The sequence below is a fragment of the Pan troglodytes genome, chromosome 19 (genome assembly GCF_028858775.2).
Source record: "Pan troglodytes isolate AG18354 chromosome 19, NHGRI_mPanTro3-v2.0_pri, whole genome shotgun sequence".
In the NCBI taxonomy this organism is placed as follows: domain Eukaryota; kingdom Metazoa; phylum Chordata; class Mammalia; order Primates; family Hominidae; genus Pan; species Pan troglodytes.
The window spans coordinates 37729530-37749826 of NC_072417.2; the positions used below are offsets into that span (position 1 = coordinate 37729530).

General features: G+C 42.0%; 1 protein-coding gene across 9 annotated transcripts in view; it reads left to right on the plus strand.

Annotated features, from left to right (window-relative positions):
* Positions 1-20297, plus strand: part of SSH2 (slingshot protein phosphatase 2) — a 303729-nt gene that overhangs the window by 78134 nt on the left and 205298 nt on the right. For 4 of the 9 annotated variants that reach the window (XM_016932091.3, XM_016932092.4, XM_063798758.1 and 1 more), the window contains exon 2: positions 3113-3193. The exons of 4 other annotated variants lie outside the window; for them this stretch is intronic. In XM_016932091.3, coding sequence (XP_016787580.1) covers positions 3113-3193 — 81 coding nt within the window. Of the gene's footprint in view, positions 1-3112; positions 3194-20297 lie in introns of those variants that run through there. One more of the 9 variants, XM_063798751.1, reaches the window with a different exon arrangement.

Here is a 20297-nt window from a genome sequence, read left to right on the forward strand (position 1 = left end):
AGCCACCGTGCCCAGCCGAAAGGTCATTTTGAAAGAGCTAGTGTGGACATCTGAAATATTTATAAGAATGAAAGCTGCAACATCTTAACTAGTGTAATTTGGTTTAATTTTTACTTTTCTCTCTTCAGGTTTGTTTTGTTTTGTTTTTGGAGACAGGATCTAGTTCTGTTGCCCAGGCCAGATGGCGGTGGCACAATTATGGCTCACTTGAAGCCTTGAACTCCTAAACTCAAGTTATCCTCCCACCTCGGCCTCCCAACTAGCCAGGCCTACAGAGGTGTGCCACCATACTTGGCTGATTATTATTATTATTTTTTTGTCATGAAGATGGGGTCTTACTATGTTGCCCAGGCAGGTTTCCAACTCCTGGGCTCAAGCTCTCTCCAGTTTTTATTATTATTATTATTATTATTATTATTATTATTATTATTAATTTTTTTTGAGATGGCGTTTCGCTCTTATTGCCCAGGCTGGAGTGCTATGGCCATGATCTTGGCTCACTGTAACCTCCACCACCTGGGTTCAAGCGATTCTCCTGCCTCAGCCTCCAGGGTAGCTGGGATTACAGGTGCCCGCCACCATGCCCAGCTAATTTTTTGTATTTTTAGTAGAGACGGGATTTGACCACATTGGCCAGGCCGGTCTTGAACTCCTGACCTCAGGTGATCCACCCGCCTCCCAAAGTGTTGGGATTACAGGTGTGAGCCACCGTGCCCAGCCTCTCTCTAGTTTTTATACTGTGACAATGACAAGCCACTTTTGATGTGCTTAGTATTATCTATATTATTATCTGTTGTAGTATGAGAGCTTGGGAAGATTGAAAACAGCTCTGATCTCTACCATTTTAATTCTTTCAAATATTTATTATTAAGCCTTTAGCTTTCCTAATACGAGTTCCAGAAGTCTTCAAATATTTTATATATTTTTTAAGCTAGATGGAGAGTAAATGTTCTTATTCTCCCCCCTCCAAAATATAAGAGAACAAGAATTAAAAAGACTTTACATTTGTAGGATTTTTAGCAATGATTTTTGTTTGTTTGTTTGTTTTTTGAGATGGAGTCTCGCTCTGTAGCCCAGGCTGGAGTGCAGTGGCGCGATCTCGGCTCACTGCAACCTCCACCTCCCAGGTTCACGCCATTCTCCTGCCTCAACCTCCCGAGTAGGTGGGACTGCAGGCGCCCGCCACCACACCCGGCTAATTTTTTGCATTTTTAGTAGAGACGGGGTTTCACCATGTTAGTCAGGATGGTCTTGATCTCCTGACCTCGTGATCCACCCGCCTCGGCCTCCCAAAGTGCTGGGATTATAGGCGTGAGCCACCACGCTCGGGCAACAATGATTTTAAATATTTGGTTATTTCTGATTATTTTCTAAAAGAGGAAGAAAGAGGGACAATGCCAGATGAGACTTGGTTTTAAGACAGAAAACTAAAAGTAGACAAAGGGTCAGAGTAGGAAAAAAATGAGAAGGAAGTAAACCAGGAGCAAGGCTGTTATCAGAAAGAGTTAACTCTGAGCTTTACTTTCTTTAAGTTTATTTGCACTCTAAAACTCTTATCTCTGAGGGTATACTTTAGATGAAACACAGCCCTACCTGTAAAAAATTAAAGTAGGAATCAACTAGGATAGCCATGAAGTAGTTATAAGTTTCAGCCACTGGTAGTGAGAAGTTTTAATGACGTAAGCTTATGCATCAATGATCCATGTAGGGATAACTCAGTTTCCAGCTGCTGTTAGCTAAACAGCAAACATTTGAATAGAATCTAATGAGTCAGAGTTGGAGCCTTTTCTGTTCCCTTTTTTGAGTTGTTAGTCATAGGGAAAAATACTCCTATGTTACCAGCTAATTATTTCACTCCTTTGTCTTATTTTCCTTGTCTGTCTTCTAGACAGATTTTTAGAAAGAGATTAGAGAACAGAAGAAAAGGTTTTAAACTGTTTTCTGGTGCCTGTTGGGGGACTTGGGTAGGGCATGTCTCCTGGCTCTTTTTTTTTTTTTTGAGATGGAGTCTTGCACTGTCACCCAGGCTGGAGTGCAATGGCGTGATCTCAGCTCACTGAAACCTCCGCCCCTTGGGTTCATGCGATTCTCCTGCCTCAGCCTCCCTAGTAGCTGGGATTACAGGCACACACTGCCATGCCCGGCTAATATATATATATATATATATATATATATATATATACACTTTTTTTTTTTTTTTTTTTTTGTAGTACAGACAGGGTTTTACTATGTTGGCCAGGCTGGTCTCAAACTCCTAACCTCAGGTGATCTGCCTGCCTCAGCCTCCCAAAGTGCTAGGATTAGCAGGCATGAGCCACTGTGCCTGGCCTGTCTCTTGGCTCATAGGAACACTTGGCAGCAGAGAGCTAATGAGGCTAGGCTAAGAGTTAGATCCCGTAATCAGGCCCTATGCTATATTCTATAGCCTATCTCTAAACAAATATATCAAATGTGTATCTTTGGATGTGAAGATAAATGAACACAAATCTATCCCCAGTCTGAGAAGAGTTCAGAGTACATACTATAAAGGATTAGCAGCACCATCTTTTTTTTTTTTTTTTTTGAGACGGAGTCTCGTTCTGTCGCCCAGGCTGGAGTACAGTGGCGCGATCTCGGCTCACTGCAAGCTCAGCCTTCCGGGTTCACGCCATTCTGCTGCCTCAGCCTCCCGAGTAGCTGGGACTACAGGCACCGGCCACCACACCCGGCTAATTTTTTCTATTTTTAGTAGAGACCAGGTTTCACCGTGTTAGCTGGGATAGTCTCGATCTCCTGACCTTGTGATCTTCCCGCCTCCGCCTCCCAAAGTGCTGGGATTACAGGCGTGAGCCACTGTGCCCGGCTAGCAGCACCATCTTTACAGAAAAAGATGTGCTGGCTCTTTCCCCAAATCGGGAAACCATAGGAAATGCTTCAGTTGATCAAGCATTCCTCAGTCAACTAACCAGTCACCTTGTTGGCAGTGTTCTCTCAAAATAGCCATCACTAATCAGAATTGCAGCTTCTCACCTGTGAGCTAACACCACTGACTCAGTGATTTCAGCTTGCTTTTCCCCTCGTGCTTATGGGCCCATTCGTTTGGATCTCTGAAATGATCTTGTTTGTATTACAGAGCTCTCATTTGGAAGACAGTGAATCAGCAGCATTACTTTGCTGTGAATGTGAAGAATCAGAAATCTTTACTGATTCCAATGTACGTAGGTATATGTTTTTATACAGACTTTGGTGATTCAAGTAAAATCTTATTGGGTAAATTTGGCTATTAAATGCAACTGATATAGTGCCTATTATTTTATCTATTTGACCCCATTCAGCCAAATAGTCTGGGAAGGCAAATAGGTGGCTTAGAATGAGTGTATATATAAACAGTATGGTACATGTATATGCATAATGCCATGGCAATGACCACTCAAAAGTTATTTATCGAAGTAGAAAAAATGTGGCATCTTGGAACCTTGAGTGAGTCTCCTTCAATAAAGAGTGTGACTGTTTTTGTGGGATTTTTTTTCCCCTCATGCACACATTTTTTTAATGGTCAATAGTATTATTCTTTTCCCTGTGGCAACTGCTTGGTATTGGTGCTGCCACAGGGCCTTTATTCCTCACGTACATGGGCCTCACATGTCTTTGCTATTGATAATGTTAAGCCAAATAGTGTTATAATCACTGGACTGGAAACCCAACCTGATCATCTTAAATGTAGAACTTAATCTAACTACATTTCATGGGATGTTATAAATTTTACTTATCCCATCTGACCTCCTGCTTACTTACCCACAGAGTCAGGCTGAAGTTAGAGAACAACTTAAATTGACTTATTTTTGTGTGTTGCAATGAGCAGTGGAAATTCTCAGTATATCCTGAGATATAAGTGAACTTCCCCCTGAGTATTGAATGGCCTAGTAGTGATGCAGGACAGATAATCCCCCAAACTGGGGCTTAGCCCAGGAGGGTTCTTAGTTTCACCAGGAAAGAAATCAAGGGCAAACCTGTGGTGTTAGACAGCAATCTTTTATTGAACAGTACTGCTCCTTGTGGAACAGCACTAACTCATAGATAGTGTACCCAGAGTCTGCAACGTGTGGGCTCTTGGCAACTGTATATATACTCGCTTATACCCACTTTCAATTACATGTAAATTAAGGGGCAGGTTAATGCAAATTGAGGGGTGGGTTATTTAGAACTTTCTAGGAAAGGGGCAGTAACTTCTGGGTCATTGCCATGGCATTTGTAAACTGTCATGATGCTGGTGGGAGTGTCCATGCTAATGAGCAATGAGGGCAGCCAGGGATTGCCCTTGTCACAGTCTGCTGGTTTTGGCCAGTTTCTTTGCTTTATCCCATCTGGAACAGATCCTACTTTGTTCAGCAGTGTTGTGACCAGAAAACAAGTCCTGCTGGACTCTTGCCTTATTAGTTCATACACATTGTTCTACCTTAAAGGGGTGTTGGAAGTATTCTGGAGGGAAGTGAAGGGAAGAGTTGTGGGTCAGGAAAATTAATGAGCTCTCCAACTGTCATTTAGATAACTGTCTCCTATTGAGCACCACCCCCCCTCAAAAAAACCTGAGGGGGTTGGCTACAAAAATGCAGACACTGTCCCAGTTGTATTAATGAAAATTAGAAATAGAGAGGACCAGCTCTTTGTGAGAGGCCCTGGTCTCTGCCCTCTGCTTCACCTTTCAGCCCAGATGCCTGACATTTTTATCTATTTGCTTCTCAGTGGCTCTAAGTTGAAGACTTGGTGACAACCTGATTTTTTTTAAGGTGTACTGCCCTTTACTGTGAAGCTTGTGCAGATTAGGGATGGCACTGTGAGGAAAGACTTTATTCAAGCATATTTTTGGACTGTTATACCCATAGGAGACTGGGCTGCTCTTGGAATTTTTCCCCCCTATTTTATGTGAGGTTCAAGATGGCCTTGTATCAAACTGAAGTTTAGAAACATAGCAAACCTTTTTCCCACTTGGACATTTTTTTTCTGTGTCTTGGTATAGAATGAATCCTACTTCACAAATTTTAAAAAGTAGAGTTTATATAAACCGAATCATAACACATTTCAAAACTGTATTGTTTTTTACAGATTTGATTGTTTTCTATAATTTTACTTGACTTGATCTCTTCCAACAGGTAGCTGTCACTAAAACTAGGTTCTACAAACCTTGACCATAAAAAATGAATTGTCTGTATCAGGATATTTATTGCTCATAGTAGCACTGCATACATGTTGTTGAAGTTTCACTAATGTAAACTATCTCTTGAAGTAAGATGTGTCTCAAGTATATCACCATATTACTACCTGCACTTAGGCTGGCTTCCTCATCTTCATGTCACAGTGAATGCAGTTACCATTTCAGGACCTCATTCACCTATTTATTTATGCAACTGCATTTCATTCAGTGTTGATGAATCTGGAATGGCATGAGTTAAGTTATTGTGATTCATTAATAGCTGGAGTGGTGCTCATTTTCCTAGTGCTTGCAAACGTTAACTGATAAATCCATGTGAACACTTATTATCAGTATTTTGCAGATGACAAACTGAGGGTGAAAGGTTATAATCTTTGTCCAGTGTTGTGTGATAAGCAGGAGCAGTGCTGACATGAAATCTCAGCTGATAGCCATCATGAGCTCATCACCAGTGGGCAACCTCATTGATGGAATATGTACCAGTCTCCTTATATGGTATCCTATAAGATTTATTTTGTTCAGGCTGGGCACAGTGGCTCATGCCTGTAATCTCAGCTCTTTGGGAGGCTGAGGTGTGCAGATCACTTGAGGTCAAGTGTTTGAGAAAGCCTGGCCAACATGGTGAAACCCCGTCTCTACTAAAAATACAAAAGCCTGGCGTGGTGGTGCATGCCTGTAGTCCCAGCTACTTGGGAGGCCAAGGCAGGAGAATTGCTTGAACCCAGAAGGTGGAGGTTGCAGTGAGCCAAGATTGCACCACTGCACTCCAGCCTGGGCAACAGAGCAAGACTCCATCTCAAAAAAAAAAAAAATTGTTCAGTTTGCAGTGGAGTCCTCTGGACTTATTATACTGGCATATTATTTCGACTGATTTTGTCTCAAAGAGACTAGTGCATGGGAATCTACATGAAGAATATTTTCATGAAGTTGGACACGTCGGGAAAAGGTAACTTTAGTTTTAATGGTTTTTCTCCCTTAGAAACAATTAGTTGGGCCCAGGCACGGTGGGTCATGCCTGTAATCCCAACACTTTCGGAGGCCAAGGCAAAAGGATCACTTGAGCCCAGGAGTTCAAGAGCAGCCTGGGAAATACAGCGAGACCCTGTCTCTACAGAAAATAAAACAATTAGCCGGGCATGGTGGCACATACTTGTAGTCCTAGCTACTTGGGAGGCTAAGGCGGAAGGATATGCCATTGCACTCCAGCCTGGACAGCAGAGTCAGACTCTGTCTCCAAAAAAAATAAAGAGAAACAATTAGTTGGGTATATGTATTTACAGATTACTCTGGGTTGCTTTATTTTATTGCCAAGCCTTTCATTCATTTAAGTCAGATTTGTTGTCGTCTTTTCCTCAAGAGGCAAAAGTTGTTTCATGTACTTGGCTGGCTTTTTAAAGGTGTTAGATCCTCCTCCTGTTTTGTTTTTCCAGGGAGTATTTCCCACACCTTTTTTTTCCCCCTTTTCTCACTTCCCTGTTCCCACCCCCATGTCAAATGGAATTGAAGAGCTTCTTCGTAATTTGAAGCCTTAACCTTGGGGGTGGGGTGGGGGGCAGTTATTTGCAGAGCAAAATGATTGAAATCTCCATTACTTAGTTTTCTGCAAAGGAAGTGGTATGGGATCTTGATAAGTATTTGAAGTAGAAATACTGATGTAAAGAAGAAGAGTAGAAGATAAAGTCAATCGTCAAAGAACTTTCTCTTCAATTTTGGGATAACAGAAGTATGAACTTTGGTTAGTTTTATTCATTCATTTGCTTCTGCATAATTCATTCATTCACCAAGTATTGATTGACTCATGTGCAAATCACTGGGCCCAGGGGAGTAGGGGCCCTTAGAGAAAGTATACTCTATACTTCACAGATTAGTTTTATGGCTATTCGTGGAAAACCCTGAAAAGGAAAGGAGAAAATCATTACATGCAGTATGTGGGAAGAAGAGAAGAAATCTGGATAAGTGGAAATAAATTTGGCTGGAGGCCAATTTGGCTGGAGGGCTGGCTGCCTTAGATCTCTTGGGGCTTTCCTGGAAGAGAAGGCAGGAGTGCAGAGAGGCCCCTGCCCCTTTTCTGATCCCACTCAGTCTCCAGGAAACCAGATAATAGATAGAAGCAGCTACTTGCTCCCTCTACTGTGCACAGGTTTGTTAGAGGTCTCCATAATGGGGAGAGGATCTGTCTGCCCCCAGAGAAAGGTAACAGTGTGACTGGAAGAGGTCACAGAGAAAGAAGATACTGGCTTTAGCTGCAGGAGTTTCACCTTGGCTTCAGATAAGAAGGAATGTAGGCAGTGACTAGAGCAGGTTGGGATGCTAGTGACTGCAACAGGCACTGAGACTCCTGAGGCTTCTCTTCATTTCCCTCTCCTGTACCCACTGCTATCCTACCTAAAAGGAGGAAGAAGCTCTGGATGAGCTGGGATTCCAATTATTGTGCTTATGGGTGGTCACCTAGGAACAACTGGATTCATTTACCATTGTAGGGCTATTTCTTCCCCAGCCTGGTGGTCAGGAAAATATTTGTTATATTAGTTTATTTCCTAAAAATAAAACTTATTTATCTCATTTCCCTGGTCTTCTCACCCCAACCCCTACCCAACCAAACAGGCAGAAGGTCATATATAGAATAGTCATACTATTTTTATGGTCTGTTCCATTCCTTTGCTTGGTTTATTATATTCTTGAAGGATATAATATTATATTCTGTGCAATCAGAAAAAAGCTTTTATGTTTGAATAGCCCAGTGAAAGGAAGAGATGTTAGCCTTTTGCGTTATTAAAGAAAAGAAAAAGCCACCCCCTAGAATCAAATGTGGAAAAGGCAGATGCAAAGAAAGTCTAAAATGTAAGAATTATTTGGTTTAGAATATTTTTACATTTTTAGACTATAGATCTGCATTCTCTTCTAGGGAAGGACAGTGTCTCAGAATACAATATCCTTGTTGATAATCAGCTTCTATGGGATTTTTAACATGGAGTCATTTGGGGAGTGGAAAAATGGCTTGAGAGAGAGAGAAGATTTAGCCTAATAGTAAGTTCAAGATGAAGGATTTAAGAATTTTTAAAAGTTATCACCATTAGGGTAAACCCTAATTCAAGGCCTGATGTGGAGTAGCCAGTCCTTATAGATTGAAGATAGAAAGGACTTCAATTCTCAGGGTTCTTCTGAGATATCCTGTTCTTGTATGTTTTAAGTTTTGGAATGTAGTGTATTGGAACGATCAAAACAATGAATGGTTAGCTCAGAAAGGAAAACTACACTTAGGAGGGGGAAACTGCTATAGTAATTTTTTTTTTTTTTCTTGAGACTGAGTCTCCCTCTGTCACCCAGGCTGGAGTGCAGTGGCACGATCTCAGTTCACTGCAGCCTCTACCTCCTGGATTCAAGCGATTCTCATGCCTCAGTCTCTTGAGTAGCTGAGACTACAGGCATGCACCACCCATGCCTGGCTAATTTTTTTTATTTTTAACAATTATTTTTTATTTTTAGTGGAGACAGGGTTTCGCCATATTGGCCAGGCTGGTCTCGAACTCCTGACCTCAAGTGATCTGCCCACCTCAGCCTCCCAAAGTGTTGGAATTACAAGTGTGAGCCACCGCGCCCAGCCTGCTATAGTAATTAAATCTACTTTTGTAAATCTCTAGAGATTATAAGCAAAAACAAGATAGTAGTGGATGAACATCCAGATACAACAACAAACTGGTTAGCTGGAAGGTGGGGATGGTGTTTAAGCCTATAGCAAGCACGTCCTGTCATTCCTGATAATTTGTATTTACTCTCTTCATTTCTGCTATCTGTACCATGTGTATTTTCTGTTTATTTTTTCAGACTCATTTGCAGAACACCTTTCAGTAGCCAACATACACAAATAGAAAAAGAGGGGGGGAAAAGGGAAATTTGGTGCTAAGAAGATGAGTTTTATTATGAGTTTTAAATGGCCAGTTGGCCAATAGCAAACAGCTGCCCCACAGGAGTTTAGGATTACTTGAATTGTTTCTGCATCACCTCTGCTGCATTGTAGAGAGATTGTTAGGGCCCATCGTCAGAAAAAAGATAAAAAAAGTGTTGCTAGTGGCAAACATAGTTTTACCATGAACAATATCCTTTTTTTTTTACTTTGGAAGGGGTCTGATGCAAATTTACACTAATAGGAATGTGATGTTAAACTTATTTTGTTCCAGGTTAAGATGTAAGAAAGCATAGCTCAATGATTTTATCCCAGAATAATTATTATGAGAAATAATTTTCTTTTAAAAATCTTACACTCTTGAGTGACATTTAAGGAGAAATAAGATTTGTAGTAATCTTGGGTATAAAGGCTATTTTTGACATTAGCCTTATTTAACTCAGTGGTTCTCATTGTGGCTGCCCATTAGAATCACCTGATGATCTTTTTTTTTTTTTTTTTTTTTGACACTGAGTCTCGCTCTGTCGCCCAGGCTGGAGTGCAGTGGCGTGATCTCGGCTCACTGCAACCTGCGCCTCCCAGGTTCAAGAGATGCTCCTGCCTCAGCCTCCCAAGTATCTGGGATTATAGGTGCCTGCCATGACACTCGGCTAATTTTTGTATTTTTAGTAGAGACAGGGTTTCGTCATGTTAGCCAGGCTGGTCTTGAACTCCTGACCTCAGATGACCCACCTGCCTCGGCCTCCCAGAGTGCTGGGGTTACAGGCATGAGCCACTGTGCCTGGCTGTGATGATCTTTTAAATTAATAACAGGGTCTCACCCCCCTCCAGTTAAATCAGGATCTCTGTGAGTAGGGCCCAGGTATTGGTATTTTTTTAAATGCTTCCAGGATTATTCTAATATGAATCAAGGGTTAAGAACACTGGTTTGGGCTGGGGACAGTGGTGCACACCTGTAATCCCAGCACTTTGGGAGGCTGAGGCGGGAGGATCGCTTAAGCTCAGGAATTCAAGACCAGCCTAGGCAACAAAGCAAAACTCTGTCTCTACAAAAAAAAAAAAAAATTAGCCAAGGGCGTGGTGTACTCCTATAGTCCCAGCTACTCGGGAAGCAGAGATGGGACGATCACTTGAGCCCAGAAGGTTGAGGCTGTAGTGAGCCAGGATTATGCCACTGCACTCCAGCCTGGGTGACAGAATGAGACCCTGTCTCAAGAAAAGAAAAAACAGAAAAAGAACACTGGTTTAACTCTAGCTATGCTAATTTTTGCACCTCCATATTAGAAATCTAATCTGCAACATTTGTAACATTGTAACATCTATTCCTTGAGCAGCAGGATAAAATGTGAGATAGACTACAATTTTTTAAGAGTTGGGTGTATGCATTTGATTACTCAGGTACAACACAATTAACTTACATTCTTTCTATTCAGTGAAATTCCTTGGCTAGTCTTCTGTTAAAAGCAAGATACTGAAATGAGATAATCCAAATCTAGTATAAATTTAAGTCAGCGAAGGGTAAAGTTTTCCATGTCTTTTCCATAAGGTATAAAGGGTATAAAGACTTATTCTTCCTGTGTCAACATTGCTAGGGAGCTAGAGTAAAGAAAAAATAATTAAAGATCACTTTATACTTTGTGTTTTATACTTTTACTGAAGTAAAATATACATACAGAAAAGTGTACTTATCTTGTGCTTTTATGTATAACAATGAATTTTCACAAACTGATGTTTTCACAAACACAGGTCAATCATGAAGTAAGTAACCTGTACCTAGATCAGGAAATGGAATATTACAACTCCTCAGTACTATTTCCCCCTTTGCCAATCCCTCCTTGCTCCTTTCAGTCACTACTGACTCACCCTCCCAGCCATCATACACCAGGAATAACCACTTTCCCGACTTCTTGACCATGTGATTTTGATGTGGCTATCAGGCTATGCTTTTTAGAGGGCTCTCTCAGACTTTCAGAATCAGAGAGAGGGCTCAGCATCATGTAGTAGTTAAAGAGCTCAAGTTGAAGGTTCAGACAACCTGGGTCAGAGCCCAGCTTCACCACTTACTGACTGTGACTTCACTCTAAGCCTCAATTCCCCTATCTATAAAATGGGAATAATAATAGTACCTATCCCATGGAGTTGTTAGAATTAAATGAGATAACTTATTTAAAGTGCTTAGAGGGCTGGCGCATTATCTGTGCCAAGTAGAGAGCAGGGCAGATGCAGGATTCCCTCATGTCACCAGCTCTTCAACAGAGTCAAGGCAGTGCCACTGTTGTCTGCAGACATAATGAAGTTCATACTTCAGCTCTGGAGAAAAAGAAGAAGAAAAAGTGGGCATCCTGACCATCTTCCATTTTCTTCACCATCCCTAATTTGGCTTGTGGCTTGGCTAACTTGTGACAACTTCTAAAATATATTATTTAAGTACATGAAATGGCTATTGAAAGGCCAAAAATATTCTCTTAGACATCTTTATATTATCAATAGCTCTTAGCACAGTGATTTAATTGTAAATTGCACATAGTTGATGCCTTGGCTAAAGGAATCTAAAATGATACTTCAGACACACCATGCTCTCCTGTGCTGGATTTGTATTGGTCTAGGCTCCTGATCCCTCTTTTTACCAGAGCTGTATTTTTGAAACATCTGGCATGTTTCAAAGAATGCAGAAAGTGGCAGTGAAACAATTTGTAGGCAGAAACAAGGAGCCTCGGCCAAATTTGCAAAATTAACCAAATAAAAGCTCCAACTAGTTGAGTTATCTTACTTCCATAATCTGAGGCAGGTCCTGCTGAGGTATATTTTCCTCTTATTTTGGTTTGGGAGAGCAAGCAAAACAGGAGGAGTTGTAGGTTTTCTCAGATTTTTAAGATTATAGCTTGGGAAAAATTTACCCTTTGGAAAGGGTGGGGTGAGGGGAAGGACCCCTTACTATGAGTACTTACCATGTGACACCCATTGTACTAAATGCTTTTTATACAGTTTAGTGTTGAATCCAAGTCTTTGAGGCAAATACTTTTAGTAGTCCGTGTTTAAAGGTGAGGAACCAGGCTTGCTTAAGGTATGTGACCATGCTGGTAGTGACAGCTAAGTCTGCCAGACACTCCCAGCCGGTGCTCTTTAACTTCTGCTGGATTGCCTTTGCCCTTGAATGTAATGTTGTTATTCTGGTGCTAGGAGGTCAGGGTCAAATGCAGTAGTGATTCTCAACTCTAGTTTTACACAAGAATAATCTGTAGAGTTTATTTTAAAAATATAGAAACTTAAGTCTCACTTTAGGAAGTTTCTTGTTCAGTAGGTCTTAAATGAGACCTGACATATTTCTTCTTCACAAAGGTCCATAGGTGATTGTGTGCCAGAGTTGAAAATCACAATTCTCAGAAATTCACTAGTGGGGAATTATAAGATTACAGATTTGGGGGCATCTGAAGACTGAATTTGGAATATTGTAAAGATACATTGTTATTGGAAGTACAGGGAAGGAAGAGTTAGCTTAATAATCAAGTTTCCTATTTCAAGAGGTAATGTTACAGCATCCTTGGGGTGTTGCTTTGCCAGCCAGAAACCTCTGTGGCCAATGGCGCCTTTGCCCAACTTTTGCTCTGGCCTGCTGAGCTCGTTCCACCCACTCGGCCTGGCAGGTTACACATTACCGGCCTGGATCCCATACCTGCCAAGGGTGAGCCAGGCATGGGGTGGCGAGGGGTGTGTAAGCAAGGGTCCAGCCACTGTGCACAGCCAGGCACACTGGCTGCAATGGGAGAGGCAGAGCCTGATCTTTTGGCTTGGTATGACATCAGCCCCTGTTGCCATGGTGATGGAAGCCTGGCATACCATAAGCAGCCAGCTTCCACGGCTGACACTGGGGAACGTGATGGCTCCTGGAAGCTTAGAGATGCCAGGAACCACAGATCCCTAAAGAGGGTGTCACAACCCTGGCTCATTGAGCTCCTAGGTCTGGGTTCCCCAAAGGGCCACAGCTCTTCTCTCCTTATTGTCTTCTTTCCCTATTGTCGCCTGCAACATGGTGAGCAAGGGGCACGTTTCAGCCCTGTTTGTATTACAGCTCTTTTAGCCCTGCCATTCAGCAGGTCCCGAATTCTTGTCCTGTGTCCAGGAAGAGTGAGGTATGCAGACAAGTGGAGGGTGTGCAAGGTGAAGAGACGCTTTATTGAGCGATAGAATGGCTCAGAGGAGACCCACAGTGGGTAGCTCCTCTCCATAGCCAGGGTGTTGTTCAGCTCTCAGCAGAGAGGGTGGCCCCTCTCTGCTAGGCGGGTCATCCCGATGAGTGTTCAGCTCCAACAGAGAGGGTAACTCCTCTCTACAGGCAGATCATCCCGTCCTCTCTTCTGGTCTGGCTGAGTCCGGGGCTTTTCATGGGCCTCAGAGGGAAGGAAGTGCATGCCAGTTGGTTCATGAGTGGACGTGGGCAGCCCAGAAAAAGCACTACAAATTCCCACTGCAGTCTGCGGGACCAGCAGCCTGGCCTCCATGCTTCAGGTCCTTCGTGGCTTGCAGGTGGGACTTCACCAGGGACTGACCACCGTCTGCCTAGGAGCCTGCCTGCTTCCTGCTTCCATTCATGGTGCCCAGGCTGTTCATGCCAAGGGGCACCTGCAGGCCAACACCAAGCTGCCCTTGGCCTGCCCCCTCAGCCTCCATCTCATGCTTGTCAGTGACCAAACCCAGTGTCTGGAGGGGACCAGGGTGCCAGGGGGCTGGCATGTCAGTGCTGCCTTGAGCATGCACACACCTGGCTGGGTTGCACCAGTGCCCAGGCTCAGCCTCAGCTTTGCTCCATGATCAGAGTGGGCACCAACAGCCAGGAGAAGCCAGACAGTGAGAGTAGGCACTTCCAAGCCTGCTGGGGAAGGAGGGACCTTCCTGGGCCCTCAAAAGTATAGAGATGCCTGGGTCTGCAGCCGAGGTTTGGGCAGCTGCAGCTATGCCTGGGAGGGCAGGGCTCCCGCCTGCTTCAGGCTCCCAAGAGCACAGGGGTGCCCAGGTTGCAGCCACGGCTTGTGCAGCTGCAGTTGTGCCTGGGGAGCTCCCACCCTGCCAGCTTGCAAGGGGCAGGGCTTCTGCTTTTCCCCAGCTCCCCCCAGCTCCATGGAGTGCGCAGCCCTGGCCATGCCTCCTCTTTGCGTTTCCCTCACGGTGGCAGCGGGCAAGATGCAGGTGGCACAGTGGCCCCAGCCAACCCTGTGCAAACAAACCTGATGCTCCTGGGACCAGCCCTGCAAGTCTTGGCTGTGCCTTTGGCTGGGTTCTCACAGGCTCCTGGGATGTGGCAGGGAGCAAGATTGAGGCCACAGCAGAGGCTCTGGGCCTGGGAGAGTGGGTCCTGACCAGCCGTGCAAGGGTGGGGGTGGTGCAGTTGGCTGCCTCGGAGACATGGGCCACAGGGGTCCCACCGCCACCACTGCTGCTCCCGTAGCTGCTCCTGCTGCCACCACCCATGCCTCCCCACTACAGCTGGCAGCTACAATGGATAGCCCACTGCTGCCACCAGTAAGATGGTATCTATCACTGGAAATTGGATATTACTGGGGTGTTTTATAGCCAGATTAATTTTTTCCTTTCTTTCCGTGAATTTCTAGAGTGCTGCCACTATTGTACTCAAGCACAATCTTTCTCAACCCTAGTTTGCTATCTAAGATGTCTATTTTCTTACTTTTTTTTTTTTTTTTTTTGAGACAGAGTCTCACTGTGTTGTGTCACCTAGGCTGGAGTGCAGTGGCATGATCTTGGCTCACTGCAACCTCTGCCTCCCAGGTTCAAGTGATTCTCCTGCCTCAGCCTCCCAAGTAGCTGGGACTACAGGTGCTTGCCACCACACCTGGCTAATTTTTGTATTTTTAGTAGAGAATAGGTTTCACTATGTTGGCCAGGCTGGTCTCGAACTCCTGACCTCAGGTGATCCGCCCTCCTCGGCCTCCCAAAGTGCTGAGATTATAGGCATGAGCCACCACACCCAGCCTAAGATGTCTGTTTTCTTAGTGCTGAATGTAAAGTCCTGGTGAAGCTGTAATTTCAAAGCTATTAGGCAAGAAGTGTTAACCTTGTAGAGAGCAATGGATGACCCCGATTAAGACAAATGTCATGAGAGTTGTAAATTTAACAAATTCTTAATCTCAGTGGATCCTGTCTGCTGAGTCACTCCTAATGCCTTTTGTATATTTTCTGTAATCTCAACAGTGCGCTTTGGCAGTAGAAAAGGGGTAGTAATTTTTCCTCTCACTTTATAATTAGAAAAGTAGAGTTACAAAGGCCATGACTTGCTGTTAAAACCACAAATAACTGAAAAGATGGCTAACATTTCTTGAGCACTACCATGTGCCTGGTTAGTAAAAACAAATGTTAGTACTTACGTTATTTCACATTACATTTCTGATGTCAGTAGTATTTATCCCTGTTCTAGAAGAGATATTCTTGTTTTCTGAGTTTTGAGAAAACTGAGCTTATTTATTCCACAATTATTTAAGTCTACTCTGTGGCAGGCACAGAGCACTAGGCAATGGGTATTCAGTGATGAACAAAGCAAACTCTGCCCTTATGGAATTTACAGTCCATCGGGGAAGACACAATAAAAAACATAAATATTCAATTACAGAATATGATAATGTTATGAAAAATTCAAATGGAAAAACGATGATAAGATTTATCATTTAGATAAAGGATGTTCAAGAAGGGCCTCTCTAACGTGGTGATATATTTAAGGGATTTGCTTAGGATCACACATCTATTAAGTGATAAAGTTCAAGTCTGATTTCCAAGGCTATGCTCACCATGCCATTTTGCCTGTCAGATATGTACTTGGAATCCACCCCAGGGTTGTGACTCACATCTCTGGTCATATAAGCATTCATACCATGACATTGTACCAAATTTTCAGAAGAGGCATTATAAAATTTATAAATAATAAAATTATTAATAATAATAATTCTTTCAAAAGAAACCTGTCTCCTAAAATGCTTCCTTTTTTTTTTTTTTTTTTTTGAGACGATGTCTTGCTCTGTCGCCCAGGCTGGAGTGCAGTGGCGTGATCTCAGCTCACTGCAAGCCCCGCCTCCTGGGTTCACGCCATTCTCCTGTGACTACAGGCGCCCACCACCACGCCTAGCTAATTTTTTTGTATTTTTAGTAGAGATAGGGTAAAATGTTCCTTTAAGGAGAGCCCAGGAGGCAGCAGGGACAAGGGAAAGAGAAGAAAGGGCTATAAACAGTATATGAATTTCAATAAATTATAGAGAGAGACACAGCTCCAAAGAAGCTAAAAATCTGCTCTAGCTGCACTAGGTGCATTTGCATGAGGAAGTGCCCTCCTATCATGCATGAGCTGGGGCTGGAAATTCCACTTTGGATCAACATCTTACTTCCTGGTCTTACTTGAACTGAATTTGCAGGGCCTGGTCCAGGAGCTGAGCAGAAGACTGCTCATGGAGGAACCTGACTACAAAGTGTCAGATGATGGTTAGATCCTTAAGGTATCTGGAAAGAATGTGGGTGAAAGGGAAACTGCTCTTGGGAAGGGAAAGGACCAACGTGAACAATGAAATACAACCTTGAATTTGAATGCTATGGTATTCTTCTGAGTCCAGTGCAATGCCGTTTTGGCTAAGTTTTTTTTGTTGTTGTTGTTTGTTTTTGTTTTTGTTTTAGGGTTTTCCAACAGAGTTCTTCTGAAATGCCCTTTGCTCCAAAAGAATCTGTCCACTTATTCTTTTTGCCCCAAAGAAATAACAGCAGTTCTTAGGCTAGTCAGATTCTGTAGAAGTGTGATGCAGTTTTTCTGATTCTGGATTATAAACCTGCTTAGATTTGAATAATGCCTAGTGGGAATTTCTGTTTGGAAAGGTTTCATATACCATATTCATATATGCATCTTACTTGATGATTGGTTGTAAAGATTATAGATTGATTTGATCCTGGCAATCTGACATTTTAGTCAAGAGTTATAATAATGATCAAATGCTTTGACCCAGAAATCTAACTCTTGAATATTTCCTCTGAGGAAATTATATTTTTTAAAAAGGATATGTACTAAAATTTTAATGAATATTTTAGTAATGAGAGGAGGGAATGGTTAAGTAAACTATGGTAATATAGTGAAGCCATTAAAGTGAAAAACTTAATTAAAACTATATAGTTCCATGAGAAATTGTATAATTAATATTAAATGAATGGAAAAAAATTAAGTTGCCTCTCTACCTCACTCTGTGACAAAATATAGATGGATCTGAGAATTAAGTGTAAAAAATTTGACACCACAAGGAAGATCATGTAGGAGAATTTTTTTATAATCTTAGAGTAGGGAGGATCTTTTTATGACACAAAACCCAGAAACAATAAAAGAAAACATTGCTAAATTCAAGTACATAAAGTCAAAAAATCTACATTAAAAGATCCTATAAACAAAGTCAAAACCACAGGTTGGGAAAAAGACTTTCAACACATGACAAAGAGCTATTTTCTATAATACATAATGTGTTCTATAATATTTTAAAATTTTTAATATTTATGTATACATAGTAGGTATATATATTTATGGGATAAATGAGGTATTTTGATACTGGCATACAATGTGTAATAATCACACCAGGGTAAATGGGGTTTCAATCACTTCAAGCATTCATCATTTCTTTGTTACCTGCCAATTCAATGTGATATCAGACTTATTTTTATCTTTGCCTGTTTGAGAGGTAAAAACAATGTATTAGATATGAGAACTATTGAATATTTTTTTCAAATGTTAAGCCATTTGTATATGTTTTTCTTCTGTGAAAGTCATTTAACTTCTTTTGTGTATTTTTCTATTGTGTTTCTGATATTTAAAAAATATTATATCAAGTTAATTTGTCATCAGTTTAAAATAACGGGTTACAAGATGTTATTTGCAACCTTCATGGGTAACCTCAAAGCAAAAAACCTACAATAGATACACAAAAAACATAAAGCAAGACATTAAAACATAACATCAAAGAAAATAACTTTCAAAAAAGGGAGGGTAGGAAGGGAAGGAGGCAGGGAGGGAGGGAGGGAAGGAAGGAAGGGAGGGAGAGAGGGAGGGAGGGAAGGAGAAAGGGAGGGAGGGAGGGAAGGAGAAAGGGAGGGAGGAAAGAAGGAAGGGAGGGAAGGAGGGAGGGAGGGAAGGAGGGAAAGAGAGGGAGGGAAGGAAGGGAGGGAGGGAGGAAGGAAAGAAGGAAGGAAGGAAAGAAGGAAGGAAGGAAGGAAAAAAAACAGAAAACAAATAACAAAATGACAACAGTAAGTCCTTACTTATCAATATTAACATTGAATGTAAATGGACTAAACTCTGCAATCAAAAGACATAGAATAACCAAATAGAGAAAAAACAAGATCTAATGATCTGTTGCCTATAAGAAACACACTTCACCTATAAAGACACATATAGACTAAAGATAAAGGAATGGAAAAAGATATTCCATGCCAATGGAAACCAAAAAAGAGTAAGGGTAGCTATACTTATATCAGATAAAATAGATTTCAAGACAAAAACTATAGAGACAAAGAGGACTATTATATAATGATAAAGGAATTAATTCAGCAAGAGGATATAACAATTGTAAATATATATGCACCCAACATTGGAGCACTCAGATATATAAAGCAAATATTATTAGAGTGAAAGAGAGAGATGAACCCCAATACAATAATAGTTGGATACTTCATCATTCCACTTTCAATATTGGAAAGATCATCCAGACACAAAATCAAAGAAACAGCAGACCTAATCTGCACTATAGACCAAATGGAACTAAGAGATATTTACAGAACATTTCTTCCAATGGCTACAGAATACACATTTTTTTCTCAGCATATGGAGCATTCTGAAGAACAGACCATATGTTAGACCACAAAACCAGTCTTAACAAAATAAAAGAAAAAAATGGCTGGGCTCTGTGGCTTACACCTGTAATCCCAGCACTTTGGGAGGCCGAGGCAGGCAGATCACCTGAGGCCAGGAGTTCAAGGCCAGCCTGGCCAACATGGTAAAACTCTGTCTCTACTAAAAACACAAAAATTATCTGGGTGTGGTGGTGCACACCTGTGATCCCAGCTGCTCGGGAGGCTGAGGCACAAGGATCGCTTGAACCTGGGGGAAGTTGCAGTGAGCTGAGATCATGCCACTGTATTCCAGCCTGGGCAATAGGGTAAGACTGTCTCAAAAAAAGAAAAGAAAAAACTGGAAAACCAAAAAAAATTGAAATCAAGTATCTTCTCTGACCACAATGGAATAAAACTAGAAATCAGTAACAAGAGGAACTGTGGAAACTATATAAATACATGGAAATTAAACAGTATGCTCCTGAATGACCAGCAGGTCAATGAAGCAGTTAAGAAAGAAATTTTAAAATTTCTTGAAACAAATGGGTAGAACAAAATTGTATAGCCATCATTCATTTATTCAAACATTACTTAAAGGAAAAACAGGGCCAGGCTCACGCCTATAATCCCAGCACTTTGGGAGGCCAAGGCAGGAGGATCACTTGGGTGCAGGACTTCAAGATCAGCCTAAGCAGCATAGGGAGACTCCATCTCTACCAGAAATTTAAAAAATTAGCTGGGTATGGTGATTCCAGCTACTCAGGAGGCTAAGGTGGGAGGATCCCTTGAGTCCAGGAATTCAAGGCTGCAATGAGCTGTGATAGCACCACTGCACCCTCACCTGGGCAACAGAGCGAGACCCCATGTCAAAAAAACCAGAAGATAGCTTTTATCCTCAAATGCTCAAAGCCTAGAAAGACAGATTTATAAGTAAAATGATTGAAATACAGTGTGGTAAGTACAGTAATAGAGAAAATGTGTATAATAGGTACAGTTGCGGCACAAGAAGAGAATAGTCCATTCCTTGCCAAATTTGAAAAATGAGCAAAACTTACATATACGCTCTGATTACAACTACATAAAAACTATATATAAATAAATAACAAAAGAAGAATGAAAACACACAAGAGGCCTTAAGTATAAACAGTTGCAGCTGAGCACAGTGGCTTACACCTGTAATCTCAGCACTTTGGGAGGCCGAGGCTGGTAGATCACCCGAGGCCAGGAGTTGGAGACAGCCTCGCCAACATGGCGAAACCCCATCTCTACCACAAATACAAAAAAAAAAAACTTAGCTGGGCGTGGTGGCGCATGCCTGTAATCCCAGCTATTCAGGAGGCTGAAGCAGAA